We start from the raw sequence: 14,784 nt of genomic DNA on the forward strand, positions 1-14,784 counted from the left end.
TATATATTATACCTTTATAATATACACTATTTTAACCGAAATGGTGCTAGCAATATATTAATGTTAATGGTATAATGTTAATTAAATAATTTATTTTCCAACACATTCATTGATGGAACCTGACCACTTTTAATTCAAATGTTCAGATATTGTACTTTTTTTTTTTGTAGAAGAATATCAGTTGCTCCTTTTGATGATGTTCCTAAATAGAAATCCTCCCCAAACTGGTCATACTATGGAGAAAAAAAAAAAAAGAAAAAAAAAAAGAGGAAAACAAAACAAAAAAACAACACCCCAAAAACCGACATAGGTCAATACTTGAGCTGCTGTTCTCAGGCGTGTTGCACACTGAAGGTCTAGTAGACCATACCAAAAGGTTGTAATGAAGTGAAAGTTAAAATGACGACTCCAATATAATTTTGATCATTAGGAGACATACTTACAGATTTGTTATCCTTTGAGGAAACCTGGTATTTCAGCTTGCTTGGCCTGAGGACAGGGGTCTCTCTGCTTTGTGTGTCTGAGGTCTAGGTTTGATTCTCACTTTCTTGTTCTTTAAGATAGAGAGAGAATGGGGAGTGTTATTAAAAGCTAAGCTTTAGTGGCTGAGGAACATAGCTCCCAAAGTTAAAAGAGACTCCTGTAACCGACTGGGGACCAGCAATGAGTGGAGCCTCATGGATTACAGTGAAGCTTGAATCCTCTATGCTCTGTGTGTGGCACGGGACTTCCCAAGCCAATAAAGGAAAAATGTTAATGGAGTAAATGACAACATGTAGTATTTAAGAATTGTTTCTGTATGGGAGCTTAAAACCCCTTTGTTTCTTCCTTTTCAGAAAGAAGACACAGCTCCTCCAGCAAGCCACCTTTGACTCCTCCCTCCTCTTCAGTATTTTCCCTCATTTCATCTTTCCCTTCAAAAAACAAAGGTAGCAGTGGAAGTGGGAGCAATCGTTCATCCAGTGGAGGTACTAGTGCATCATCATCAAATTCCAAGTTGTTGAAATCACCCAAAGACAAGCTGCAGATCAGCGGAAACAACAGGTTAATGCATTCGGTACAGCATAGCAAAGTTCCCCATGATAAAATGTGAGTATGTGTTTTGATGAAGAATTAAATGTTACTACTTGCATAGACACGGCTTTATTGTAGAATTTCCTTTTGTTTCAGAGGGTTTTTGGTTTAGGGGATAATCATTTTAAACTCCTCCAGATCTTTTCCAGCAGCCTAGTCTAAGATTATAGATAATACTTACGACTATGTTGAACAAGAACTCTTCAAAGCTGCATCTTAAATCACTATAAATAAAGGTCGTTTTACAAGGGGCTCTTAGTTCTTTGATCTAATCTGCATACTTTGATCATAAGTGAGTTTTAGCTCTGATTCAGGTGATTTTTGACCTGCACACGTGAGACTGCAGAACTGATAATATAATTTACTCTCACAGAATGGAGCATTTCTCACTGGACATAACAGGCCCGTTCCAGTTGCTTTGGTGATATGCTGTATCTGTGAATTCAAATAACAGTTTCTCTGAAATACTTAGAAGGAAATGGGGACAGAAAAGATTATGGACATCATAAAAAATGTGAAAATAAAAAAGATAAGATAACTGGGAATAAAGGAGGAAGGTCTACATTTGCATTGTGAATAGATCAGAGTATTGTTGAGTAATAACGTATTTTTAAGTACTTTTTATAATTTATTACTATAATTTTCAATTTTCCCCCCTTTTGTTTTTCATAAATAATAGTATGACTCCATCTGTCAAAGTGGAAAAAATTCATCCAAAGATAGATGGTGCCCAACTGAAAGCTGCTGTTGGTCCAACTTGTTCTACTACTGTGAGTTCCTCAATAAAGACTGGCCTTAATTGTCCCTCAATACCAAAGCCACCCTTGCCTTCCCCTGGACAGATACTGAATGGTAAAGGTCTTCTCTCTGTGCCTCCATTTTTGGAAAAGAAATCTGAAGAAAATACAAATAATAGGAAATTTTTACATAAAAGATTGTCAGGTAATTGTGTTTAATTATTATTTGCTATATTCCTCTTAGTAGTGTATCTATAGAAATATATATATAGAATATATAGAAATAAGTTTCAGAAATAAACACTTTTATAAAACTGTAACTTATAATTGGATACATTTTATATATTAGAATTTAAATCTATAACTTGACATACTCTTAAAGGACACAAACAACTTGAAATGTGGCTGTTGTTTTCAGAAACCATACAGATCTCAAAAGGCCAGTCAGTTCTTACAGTTTTAAAATGATGCTCTTCTACTATCTTTGAAGATTTTCTTTTCCTTCTTTCTATATGGAAGGTCCAAATGTACATAGAAAGCAGAACAACTAGCACCCCAAACTCAAACATGTAAACCCAGTCTGTTCTTTGCACTTTTTAAACACAATAACTTTGGGTGTTAGAAACCTGGTAAAAAAGTTGTTAACACCAAAGCCAACAACAAAACCCCACCATTTGTTTGTCACTGTTCATATTGACGGTGACCTTTAATCCTGACATGGAGGATCTATTCCTCCTTTGGGGTCCCTTACAGCTGTGCATTTCTCCATTCTGTTTGTAGACAAGATCTGTATTTCAGCGCACCGTAAACCTGCTGAGAACGTAGAAAGTGTTATTTGTACAATTTTGTTGTGCATTTTTATTTATACATTTGCCTGTGTTACATTTGAAAACAGTTTTCAATCTGGTTAATTTTTATAATGAAAATAAATGTTAGTATTTCAAAATGTCTTAACTCTTCAATACTGTGTACCCTTGTCAGAGAGAGAATTTGATCCTGATATATACTGTGGTGTCATTGATGTGGAAACCAGGAAACCTTGTACTAGGTCTTTGACATGCAAGGTAGGATATCTTAACCAAAATAAGATTATGTAAAGTTTTAATTCAATTTTCTGAGGAATATGATGGAAAACAGAAAACTACAAATTTTTGCTGTCAGTATTTACCACTGTAAATGGTACTTCTCAAAATGTTGCCCAGAACCAAGAAGGAATTGTTTTTGAAGTTCAGTTATTTATTCAATAACATACTTTTTGAAGTAACCTGAAGATTTGTATTTTTGTATAAACCCTTTAAACATGGATGTTGGTGTGGGACAGATTATGTTACTCCACATGTAGATAGTAGGGGCCAGCATGATGTTCTTTTTGAGGATAACCTTTGGGTCCTAGATCATGAATTTTAAAATTCCTCATAAGCATTAAAAGTATTTGTTTATGCAGGATTGAGGTAAATCAAGCTCCTCCCCTCTCACACCCCCTCCTTTTCCCCCAGCAGAGTCTGCAGTAGATACTTAGGAGGTATTTGTGTAAATGCTAATGCTGCTTGATACACCACTACAGGCAACTCAGAAATGAGTCTTCTGAAAAAGCCACGGAGTATGCCTAGAGCTTAAAATCTAAATTAAACAATCTGTAAAAACTTTTGGTCAGATGAAATGTGTCCTCTGGCTCAGAAATCTTGGGGACAGAGAGGTATCACTTAGTCCCAAGGAACCAAAAATCCAGATCCCCTGCAATTGTGTAATATTTAGCTACTTTCCTGCAAAGCAGCTAAACTGTCAGTAGGGGAAGCATCTGGTAAATAAACCACCTACAGAACAAAGGTAAATGAAGCTGGTACTAATGACCCAGAGGAACTGAACTTGAACACATTGCCCTTTTGGAATTACAGGGGGGAGGCAATTGTTTTTCTAATAGAGGAGGGAAAAGCTTCAAGATTTTACAAGAGAACTAAGCACATCAAAGGTGTAAAGAGAAAGAAAGTAAAACCGTTTCTCAGTAATTCCTTGTATTATACCTACTCATAAAATATTTTTTAGAATTGCTATTTGTGTCTGAATTATGTGATCATTTTTACCTGCTAAAATGAACCCAATCAAACCTTTTATGCCATGTGAAAAAAAAAAAAAAAAAAAAAGGAAAGGTATTGTATGTCACTCTGACAATTCAAAAAATAACTTCCATCTATTTCACTTTACCTAGAATTTATGCCATATATACACATACATATCTTACTATGTGTAGCATTCAGGACACTCAAAATCCTTTGAGTGTCTGACTGGACTCTGCTGTATTTTTTTGCATTTCTTAATATCTGTTTGATTACATTACATTAGTTTTCAAGGAATATATAGAAGGAAGCAAAGTATTTTTGTAAATATATTTTATGTCTCCCATTAAAAGTCTGATTTTAAGCATTATTATGTTAAATATAATATTTTCGTAAGTGAAAGTAAATATTTAGTATTTTTGGTTGTGTACTAGTTGGCAGTTAAAACACCAATGTAAAAAAGATTTTAAATTCTGGTCTTAACCTTATAAGAAGTTAAGTTAAAAAAATAAAAGAATTAAAGAAACTGGCAGTTTCTTTTTTTTAAAAATAAATTTGAAAGAAGTCTTTTACTCATTTACTGTTTTTCATTATTTTGTGTCAGACAGGGATATAATCATCCACCAAGCAATTTTAAAGTTTGTTTTCTAAGTCATTCTTCCATTTGTTTACTAAACCATAAGTGTGATGATTTTCTCTGTGTTAGAGCTCTAGACACGTGTTTTGAGTGTTTGATTTCCACAAATCTAATAGCCTGGGATTAATGATTGATTTATTCATGCTTTTGCAGACACATTCCTTAACCCAGCGGAGGGCTGTACAGGGTCGAAGAAAACGATTTGATGTGTTATTAGCCGAGCACAAAAGCAAAACCAGGGAAAAGGAACTTCTTCGACATTCGGATCATCATCAGCAGATGCCCCCTCTCAGGGAACCACATCCCTCACCTACTAAAACTTCCCAGGAGCTGCACCAAAATTCTCATGGAGTTACTCTTACAGAATCAAAGCCTTTATTACCTAATAAACCCAAACCTCACCCCCCCAGTCTTCCAAGGTAAGGAAAATCTGCAGGTCCAATGGTATGAAATTAATACTGGTAGCTTCATCAGGTGGATTTTGAAAAAGAAATATGGATCTGTTGGATGGGGCAGTATTTTTGCTCTAGGCCTGGTGACTGTCTGTCTGCAATTAGCAATTACTGAGCTGTAACTCCTAGCGAGGAGGGTTTGGTGTTTGAAACAGTAAAAGCTGACTTGCACCACTGAAAGCATTTCAGCAGTGGTTGGGCAATGCTGCTTTTCCAGGGGTGCCATACCTCCTGTCCTTCCTCCTGGTAGATGTGTTATGAGACTATGGAAAATATCACAAATCTGTTAATGTAGATTTCCTTCTGTCAGTAAAAGTAAACACTTAAGCTTGGAATTTTTAGCTAGACTTGGTTCAATAACACATTTCCTGCTTGCCTTGCCCAGGCCTCCAGGCTGTCCAGCCCAGCACAGTGGAAATGCCCCCAGCGAGTCTCCTTCTGTCCATGAGTCCCCACACCCTCCCTTGCCTGCAGCTGAGCCAGCATCTCGGTTATCCAGTGATGAGGGAGAATGTGATGAAAAAGAAGAGCCTGTTGAAAAACTGGATTGTCATTATTCAGGTCATCATCCTCAACCAGCCGCTGTACGTTTTAAGTAAAAGTTAACCTTGGTCTCTTGCTGGCTCTGAACTTGTAAACAGATTACTTGGGGGGTTTAAGGGTAGTGTTCTATTGGGTATGTGATTTTTTTTTTTTTTTCCCCCCCCCTAGATTTTAAAAAATTATTTTGTTGTCTAGTAGACAGTGAAGGTTTAACTGTAGTTGCAAAGTAAATGTGCTAAAGAAATATGTTTGGAGCTCACTTACCCAATCCAAAAAAAATTAAAATGCCAAAATACTGAAGATGAAATTGGTAACTGTTCTAAAGGGCTGTGGTTTTGGAATGAGGACATGTAAACAGTGCCCTTCTGGTGACATTTGGTTCTTGGACTTACGCACGCATGCACGCACACACATTTTTTTAATCAAGGTGCCAATCATCACAGTAAAGGTAACAGTAATGTGTTAATATTTAAAACTTGACAAAAGCTAGTTAGTCTAACTACAGACACAAACCTTATTGCCTAGCCTGTATATCAGATTATCTTCCTTTTTTTAAACAGACAACAAGCAGATAGCTGACAGCTCCTCAGAAATAGATGTTACATTGTATATGTTATATTTTTATACGCACACACAAACACATACTACTGTCCTTCCCTGTTTAATCAGAGGGATTCAAATTTGACCACTGCTTTTGGCCATAAGTATGGGAGCATCAGATGGGAAGAAAATGATTCTGGTAAACCAAGGCCAAAAATTTAAAATAGTTGTTATATAGGAATAAAAATTCTAATTTATACTTTATTCTTGACTTAAACATCTAAAAGCATATTCGTTTAGCAATATTTATTTATAATCTAGTGCATTGTTATTTAGAGTTGTTACTGAAAGTAGAAAACGCTAATAAAAATCTGTCTTTTCAGTTTTGCACATTTGGTAGTCGGCAAATTGGAAGAGGTTATTACGTGTTTGACAAGCGGTGGAACCATATTCGATGTGCACTTGACTTCATGTTAGAGAAGCATCTTAATTCACAGATGTGGAAGTGAGTAGAAGTGAAAGAGTTCTTACTCTTCTTGGTATTTGTAGAAACACATGAAGCCTGTGATTCTAGTTAAAGAACAGTAAGTTCATGTTCAGATTAAAGGGGTCAAATGCTTTACATTTTCTGGAACAATTAACTATTAATTTAATAAAATATTTTAGTGGTGTTAGCCAACCTCAAGATACAATCACTCTAACGTAGCATTATTAGACTGGGTGTTATTCCGAAGAACGGTAGCTACGTAGGTTTTTGTTTTTCTGTTCACCTGCAGGAAAATTCCTCCAGCATCTAGTAACACAGCTTCAGTTCGTGCACCACATCGGACAAACTCGATGCCTGCTTCACAGTACGGTGTCAGTGCAGCAGGTTTCCTCTTACCCACCACGGTTATGTCATCGCCAGCATTGGTATCTCCTTCCTGTGTGTCTCTGAATAATAAATCGGTACCATCACATGGAACAACACTAAATGCCAATCCTGCTACTTTGGGTGCAGTGGATCCTGTCTGCAGTATGCAATCAAGACAAGTGTCTTCATCCCCTTCAACACCTACAGTGCTTTCCTCTGTACCTTCACCTATGCCCAGCAAACCTCAGAAAATGAAATCCAGCAAATCTTTTAAACCTAAGGAATCTTCTGCTGGCAGTGGCACCTGTAACAGTACCGGCAGCGTCAGTAGCAGCGGCGGCTCAGGAAAGAAGCGTAAAAACAGTTCCGCACTGCTAGCACCTTCTCATTCCACAGAGTCCTTTAGAAAAAACTGTGTGGTTAACTCTGGAAACTCTGGGACCTCCTATCATCCATCCGTGACAGCTTCGTCCCACAGCGTTGGCCTCAACTGTATGACTAGCAAAGCTAACTCCGTTAGCCTCAAACATGACCAATCAGGGAGGGGTCCTCCGACTGGAAGCCCTGCAGAATCGATAAAGAGAATGAGTGTGATGATGAACAGCAGCGACTCCACGCTCTCCTTAGGGCCGTTTGTTCATCAGTCCAGCGAGCTGACTGTAAATTCACACAGCAGTTTTTCACATTCGCATACTTCCCTTGACAAATTAATAGGAAAGAAAAGAAAGTGCTCACCTGGTTCAAGCAGCATAAACAGCAGCAGCAGCAGCAGCAAATCAAACAAAGTTGCCAAATTGACATCGGTGAACAATGTTCATGCAAAACACACTGGTGCAATCCCAGGGACGCAAGGACTGATGAACAATTCTCTTTTTCATCAGGTATGAAATTTTGTCTTAAACTAAGCCAATATGAACATGCCTCTTCACATGCTTATATTACGTGTGTTCTCTTAATTATTAGATAGCCAATTCCAGATCTTATTCAAGTAAAAGATAGTTCTCCTATTTGTCCACTACTCATTCTGAGTGTTTTTATAGTGCATTTACACAAGATTTTTATAAACACTCTCATAAAGTGTAGCTTTTTTTTTTTTAAGTAAGCTTAAATATGCCATACCAAGTTCCTTAAATTTTGCCTGTGAATTGCTCTCAGATGAAATTCAGTCCTCACATTTTAAAAGAATAATTTTAAAAATAAATCTTGCCAGCCAGCCATGGAACTGAGCTGCATGTCTCAGCCTGACTTCTTGTTTCTGTGTCAGTAATAAACATTCTACAGAGTGGAACATAATGATGCTGGTAAGAGAACTGTGATACTGTGATAAAATAAGCCTATTATCCCAAGGTGTCATTGACTGACTTCTTAGTAATAACGAGATTAAATGTTATAAATAAGATACAAACCTTTTTAGTTGGTAAAGCAAACAGATTTACTATAAAGGAAGCAGATCTCATGAATATGTAAGATCCCGTTTGTTTTTTAAACAAATTGCACTGAAAAAGTAGTGTATTGGGAGAGAAAGTTCTAGGTAAGTTAGGATGAGAGATAATTTAGAAACTGGTAGCTCAGCCTTCTTGATAATACTATTCAAATTTACTTGGAGGATCACTTGGAGAGGTAAAAATAGTTTGATACAGCTCGAGGAGAGTGTAGAAGATGAAATTTTAGGGAGCAGCTAACTACGGTTTTCAGGATTGAAAACACAAAAATCTTTTTGTTTCCTCTGGTGCTAATAACCTGAAATCTGTGTACCTGGAGAGCTAGGAGGTCAGTAAGATCTTTTTCAGAATGGTTTCTTGACTTTCAATTTCAGCCATAGAGGAAGATTTTCACAATTACGTTGTGTTTACTGTATCAAAAAAAAAAAAGGCATTCAGAGGCTGGATTTATTTTTGGACTTTCCTAAAACTTGCTCTTTCACTTATGCAATGTAAATAAAGGAGAAATATGATTTGAGTGAATTAAGGAAGGAAATCATGTCTGAAACCATTATAACTGTAAAGAGCTTTAGCTTGAGGATTGTCAAGTCTCGCAGAAGCCAACAGCATGTTAGTGGTGTTGCATTGTGCCTGCTGATTCTCCCCAAAATATGCTCTCCTTAGCCAGGAAATGTCTTTTAAAGGCGTCTGCTGTAACAGCCTGGCTCACTCATCCTTCTCTTTCTTCTGCTTGCTCAAAAGCCAAAGGCCCGTCCCTGATAGCTGAATGCACCATGGTGAGAAACGAACTGGACAATTTTCACTACAAGCAAAACCTCCATCTGGATTTCTGGACTCCAAGATGCCTTGAGTTTTCCCAACTTCCCATGGTCCTCAGGTGTGGAAATCTACTGGACTGTCACTTAAACAAGGAATTTCCCTGAAGCCATGTCTGTAGCAGCGAATATACTAGAAATGGACACTGGATGAAGTTCAGCCACATAATTGCTCTTATCAGTGTTAACGGTGGTCTGGACTGTTTGCTACAAATCTGTGAGATTTTACTTACAGGAGTACATCATCTTGCCACTATTTGACATAGATTGGCTGGGCAAACGAATGTTTTCTGGGGGGAAATAAACGTTACTGTGGACTTATTTTTATACTGATGGTGTCTTTTGTAGGTGATAGCTAACCGGACAGACACCCTCAATGGAGAGGACCCCGTGACGAGGGGGAAAAATGTGTGAGGCACAATGGAAAGAAGCCCTCAAGAAGGGAATATGGCTTTAGTGTTTTTATAGCAATGTTCCTTTAATGGAATATAAAAATAGCACAATTCAAAAAAATTAGTCTGTGTTTTGCCCAGCCTTTTGCAAGTAATTTGGGATAAGAAGCTATCAGGAGTTTAAAAATAAAAACCCGACAAAAACCAGAAAAACTTGTTTGAGGCCATCGCTCAGAAAACAAGTATAAAATGTCGTACTTGCATGATACAAAACCTATTTTCTATTCTTTCAAATAAGATCTGATTGCAGAAGAAAATAAAAGTTAATTTTGTTTTTAAAAAAAAATCCAAAAACATCAGACAAAGGCAAATAACCTCTAAAACTATATGCCCAAAGAACGTATTTATTGACCTATACTGTATACCATAGGCCTTTGTTATTTAAAAAAAAATTACAACTGTATTGGTTAAATTAGGCTGGATTTGCCTTCCAGCCAGTAAAAATAGCCCTTTTAAAACTAAGTATTTAAAGTATTTAAATATTTTCTAAAAAACTAAGTCAGTTTCTTTATGCCTTGTTTGTATAACTAAACATTAACATGTTATGCTTTCAACCACTCAGATTTTTTTCAAAATTCTGGAAAAAATGCCAATTTGACAGCAGAGTCCACCGTAAAGCGCAGATGTGTGCATCAGTCACCCACGCCCACCAAGGCTTTATGAATAAAGGGGGCTTTACACAGTTTTATATAGTCCAGTCAATTTTATGAAATATTTTGTCTTGCTTCAAAACACCTCAAAAATGAATTCCACTAAAGGGCTTGTTGTATTATGATTTGATTCGTCTGGATGTTTTTAAGTTTTTTTAACATCGGGTAAAGTCTCAAAATTGACTAAGCTTTTATTAAGCGGGCAAAGCAAAGGAAAACAAATTTCTAACCAAGAAGATATTTTTTTCTGCCTTAAAAGGGCACCAGCTATTGCTGAGAAGAGACAATCTGAGCCTGTCTAATTGTTCGCGTAGCCCAGCCTTCTCCCCAGTTCTGGTGGCAAGTAGTACATCAGGGAATCCAAAGCCACTCTGAGTAGCAGTTGCTTAGTTGTTTACCTAACGATGCTTTCAGTTTGACCTGAACTTGCTATGAAATCATTGTTATACAGCAAAACAACAAGAAGCCTCTATGCAGACACTTTAGCTTTGAATTGATACAAAAGATCACATTGAGAAAGCAACGTACTAGAGACACTTATTATGCAAACTTTAAAAAAAAAAAAAAAAAAAAAAAAACAAACAACAAAAAGACAACTTTTCAGGAACAAAAGGATTCGTATTTAATAAGATGCCCTGTTGAAAGGATTGTTAGAACTGCAATTGGTTTAATGTAAAGGGAACCAAAGTGCTATGCCACAAAGAGAAATCAAAGTGTATTAAATCCTGCACCGTTTGGAGTGAAATCCACGCTCTGATGAAGTCCCTGGGGCAGAGCTTCCGCTTCAGGATAGTGTCAGTCACAAGTGCAATTTGACTCTTGATAGACACAAAGGTAAAGGAAACAAAAAAATTTGGCAAGACTGAACGCTAGCGAGTTTGGGATCGAACTCTCCTCTGTTTTTTTAAGGTTCTGTTGATCTGAAAGCATAATGGCAAATTCGTGCTCCTCCGATAGCGTGCAGACGTGTTAAAAAGTGAATTCCTGGTCGCTGCTCGTACAGAGCCAGTGTCTGCGCAGCCACCAGCGCCGTGTGGGTTTCAGCCATTGGGAGTAAAGAGTTAGAACATCGTCAATTCTGTCTGCCCTTGAGCATAGACCTGCTTAAATATTATGTTTTAGGTCTTGATTTATAAGCAGAACATTGTTCCTGAAGCTTTTATTGTCACATAGTTCTTACTGTAAATAATTAAGGAAGCTTAAAATTAATTTTCCTTGCAAAATTGAATTTGCAGTGGCTGGGTTGTTTCTAGACAGATTTTGGTATTAATTTAAGAGATACAGTTTTTATAGTCTTTCCAACTTCTCATTATGACTCCTGCAGTTTTCTTAACCTAAAAAATTGCTGCAATGATGAACAAAGAATTATACAAGAAAAAAACATACTTTTGTATCTTTATTTTGGAATTTCTTGTTCTATTATAAATATTGAAGTATCCCTATTTCAGAAGACATATTTTGTTAATTGATTGTACATATTTAAATATGTATTTTTGCACAGGTCTTTTTTTCTTATATCCAGTTTTGGTACAATTGAGATCATCTAGTATTTATTTATTAATTAATTAAAAAAAAAAAAGCAAATACCTTTTTATAATTTGAAGTGGTTCACTGCCAAGCCAATAGTTAACATGCCTACTTTGCAACTTAAGGGATGCCTCCGTTTTGTGAAAGCTGTGTCCCTTTTCATGTCTTGGGAGTGGATACATGCAAACTATTGCCCGGGTCCTGCGGTTGGGTTCTGCCGCGGGAACCCGAGCGCAGGATTGGAGCCGAAGCGGTCGATACGGCATTGCTTATCAGTTGCCTGATTCCCAGAAGACTACATTTAGTTAAGTGACACACTGCTTCTCTTTTTTTAGTGTTCGTGTGCGTGTGTGTGCGTGCGCATTTGTGTGGGTCTCATGTGGTTTAAAACTAACGGAAAAACTGAAAGTGCCTGATATAACTAGTTTTAAGCTTGGACTGTTTAGACAGCGTCTCCTTAAAAGACTTGAATGTTCAGTTGAAATTTTGGAGCTTGCTTTTTCCACCTATATATAATATATGTGTGCGTATATATATGTATGTGTGCGTGTATATATATATACACATACATATATATATATTTTCTGAAATTAATGAGATGGGTTGACAAAAGAAAGTGAATGATGCTGGTAACTTTTGTAAAATCTTTTAATTAGAATACCTTGTGTTGGAACAATCCCACTGATAACTTCTATTTAATATAATGCCAAGGGTTTGAAATATGGTTTTAACCAGCAGTTTATTTAACTGTCTCATTCTGGGGAGGGAGGGGGGCCAGTATTCATGAATGAAATAATTTAGAAAATGTTCAGAATAGTTGGTATTCCAGGAAAACAAAACAAACAACCCAAGTACGTACCTCTTAAAACTATTAAAAAATAAAGATGTGATTTCCAAATGACACTTCTAAGGCAGTTGTCTTCCTGTAAGAGTTCTCTTGCCAAGGAATCTCTCTCTCATCTTTCACTCATTCTGTCCTGGAGGAGGGAATTGGGCTTAGAAAGATTCTTAAATGTTTCACTGTTCAGCAGAAAATAATCATTTTTACCTTTTGTGCAAGATATTTTACGTTTTAAAGATAATTTTAAAATGAGCACTACATAATGTCAATGTGAATGTAGGCCTTGAAAGCATCTTGCTCGGTGTTGAGCCTGGTTCTAAAAGCAATCTCCTGTGTAAAATGTGTGAATAGTTTGATAATTTGTATACATAATCAAGAGCATCTGATCAGCTGAACTCTGTGTTGGCTGCTGTATAGTACATGAACAAATGTCATGGGATAGAAAAATTACTTTGGATATTTAAAAGAAAAATAAATATATAGTCTATTTGTTTTGTAACAAGTTTCTGTAAATAAAATAATTTATACTATTTATAAGAAAAAGTTGTGCTTTGCTTCATGAAAAAGATTAGTTTGTTGAACAAACATGTTACTAAACAAGGCAATAAAATTAGGACTTTTCAATAAATGAGGTTGGTTGCATGGAATACATTATATGTTTCTGCTTCATTATAAAATCATTCACCATTAAAGGAAAACATTATCTGTATCGGTGCCTATGTGAACTAATTTCAATGAATTGGATGTGGTCAAATTTTGTCATTGTACCTCAGCGTTGCGAGAGCGGCTGCAGGGTCAGCCCAGTAGGATCCTGACATCCTACAGGGTTCTGGTACCTGTTTTTGAGAGGTGTCTGTATCAACTCCACAGTATTTTTTCCTGTGCAAAGGATGTTTTGTTATTTAAGGTTCACTCTTTATATTGTTTTCTAAATAGAATAATGAGCAGCAGCTTTTACATCCCCAAATGGGGTATGTTGAATGGTCATGATTTCTTACTTTTTTGGAAGGGAAAAAAAAAATAATCTGTGTTTTCACAGTTTAAAGATCCAGTGTGTGAATTCCAGAGGTTAAATACTCTTGCAAGGCTTTCCTCTGCATGTGACTCGGGACTCGCATGTGGTGGACGATTTCTGAGGAGCTGTTTGTAAAATTGGTAAAACTCCTGTTTGTGGGATAGGAATTGAGTTACATCCATGGCAATGCTTCCCTTATTCTCTCTTCTTTTTCTTTTCCTCTTACAACAGTATGAACAAAGTTTTCCTTAGTATTTGGACAGCTTTTGTGTGGACTGAAGATTTTTATTTGTCTCACTTTCCTGCAAATACCTTTCTCTTCTAGTAGGAATTTCTCATTTCTGCCCCACCCTATAAGGTGTGAGCACTGACGTTGGTTGTGCTGGGCTGTGCAGGTGGCGGCAGCACGGAGCGGGCAGGAGGGGAGCTGGCAGCGTGGAGCAGAGCGCTCTGCTTGTCATCACATTCAGGCAAGTCCATGTCTCGAGCTGTCTGTGTCTGCTTCAGAACTGAGGGATTAACTCTGCATTTAACTGCATTAAAATAGGGTTCTGCCTCCTCTAAAACTGGTAAGGTGAGGAAAGAGGGGAAAAAAAGGTGCGTTTATCCCTTATAACCCTGAGCTCTTGAGGTTTCTCAGAGCAATGTGGGTGTGGAGTGTCCTCCCTCTCCCCTTCCTTTCCACTGCAGTGCAGTGCCAGGGAGCCCGGCCTCGGGGCGGGGAGAAGAGCTGCTCCCTGGGCCATCGCTTCTCCCAGTGACTCCTTTTGGTAAAGGGGTTTGTCATGAAAAATGCCTCTGAACAGGTGCTGGGGTGGAACCCAGTAAACACCGACCTCCCTTGAGCAGACAGAAAGCAGTTTCTCTCCTGTCACTGATTGTCTCGTAGGAAAACGCTCCAGTTTATATTTGGGAAGAGTCACTTGGTGATGCAGGAGTTTGGGCCTGACTGATAGCGCATGCAACGCAAATCCAAATGTCTGATGTTCTGTGTGCCTGGCTTTGTGCATGTGCGCGTGTTGTCGATGCCCTTTCCATTTAAAATGGAAGTTGGCGATGTGTCCTTTGAACCCAAAGGATCTCGAGGTCCTGGAATGAGTGCAGAGGAGGGCAACGAAGCTGGTGAAGGGCCTGGAGAACAGATCCTGTGAG

At 37.5% G+C, this 14,784-nt stretch overlaps 1 protein-coding gene across 7 annotated transcripts in view; it reads left to right on the forward strand.

Moving 5' to 3' along the window:
- ATXN7 (ataxin 7) overlaps nt 1-13,264 on the forward strand; it is an 89,023-nt gene extending 75,759 nt beyond the window's left edge. For all 7 annotated transcript variants that reach the window (XM_074835850.1, XM_074835853.1, XM_074835852.1 and 4 more), the window contains 8 exons: nt 837-1,089; nt 1,754-2,016; nt 2,793-2,875; nt 4,656-4,921; nt 5,340-5,538; nt 6,421-6,542; nt 6,814-7,771; nt 9,074-13,264. In XM_074835850.1, the coding sequence (XP_074691951.1) occupies nt 837-1,089; nt 1,754-2,016; nt 2,793-2,875; nt 4,656-4,921; nt 5,340-5,538; nt 6,421-6,542; nt 6,814-7,771; nt 9,074-9,091 (2,162 nt within the window). In that variant the 3' untranslated portion in view covers nt 9,092-13,264. The remainder of the gene's footprint in view (nt 1-836; nt 1,090-1,753; nt 2,017-2,792; nt 2,876-4,655; nt 4,922-5,339; nt 5,539-6,420; nt 6,543-6,813; nt 7,772-9,073) is intronic.
- The last annotated feature ends 1,520 nt before the right edge of the window (nt 13,265-14,784 follow it).

Source organism: Strix aluco, chromosome 11, assembly GCF_031877795.1.
Source record: "Strix aluco isolate bStrAlu1 chromosome 11, bStrAlu1.hap1, whole genome shotgun sequence".
Lineage (NCBI taxonomy): Eukaryota > Metazoa > Chordata > Aves > Strigiformes > Strigidae > Strix > Strix aluco.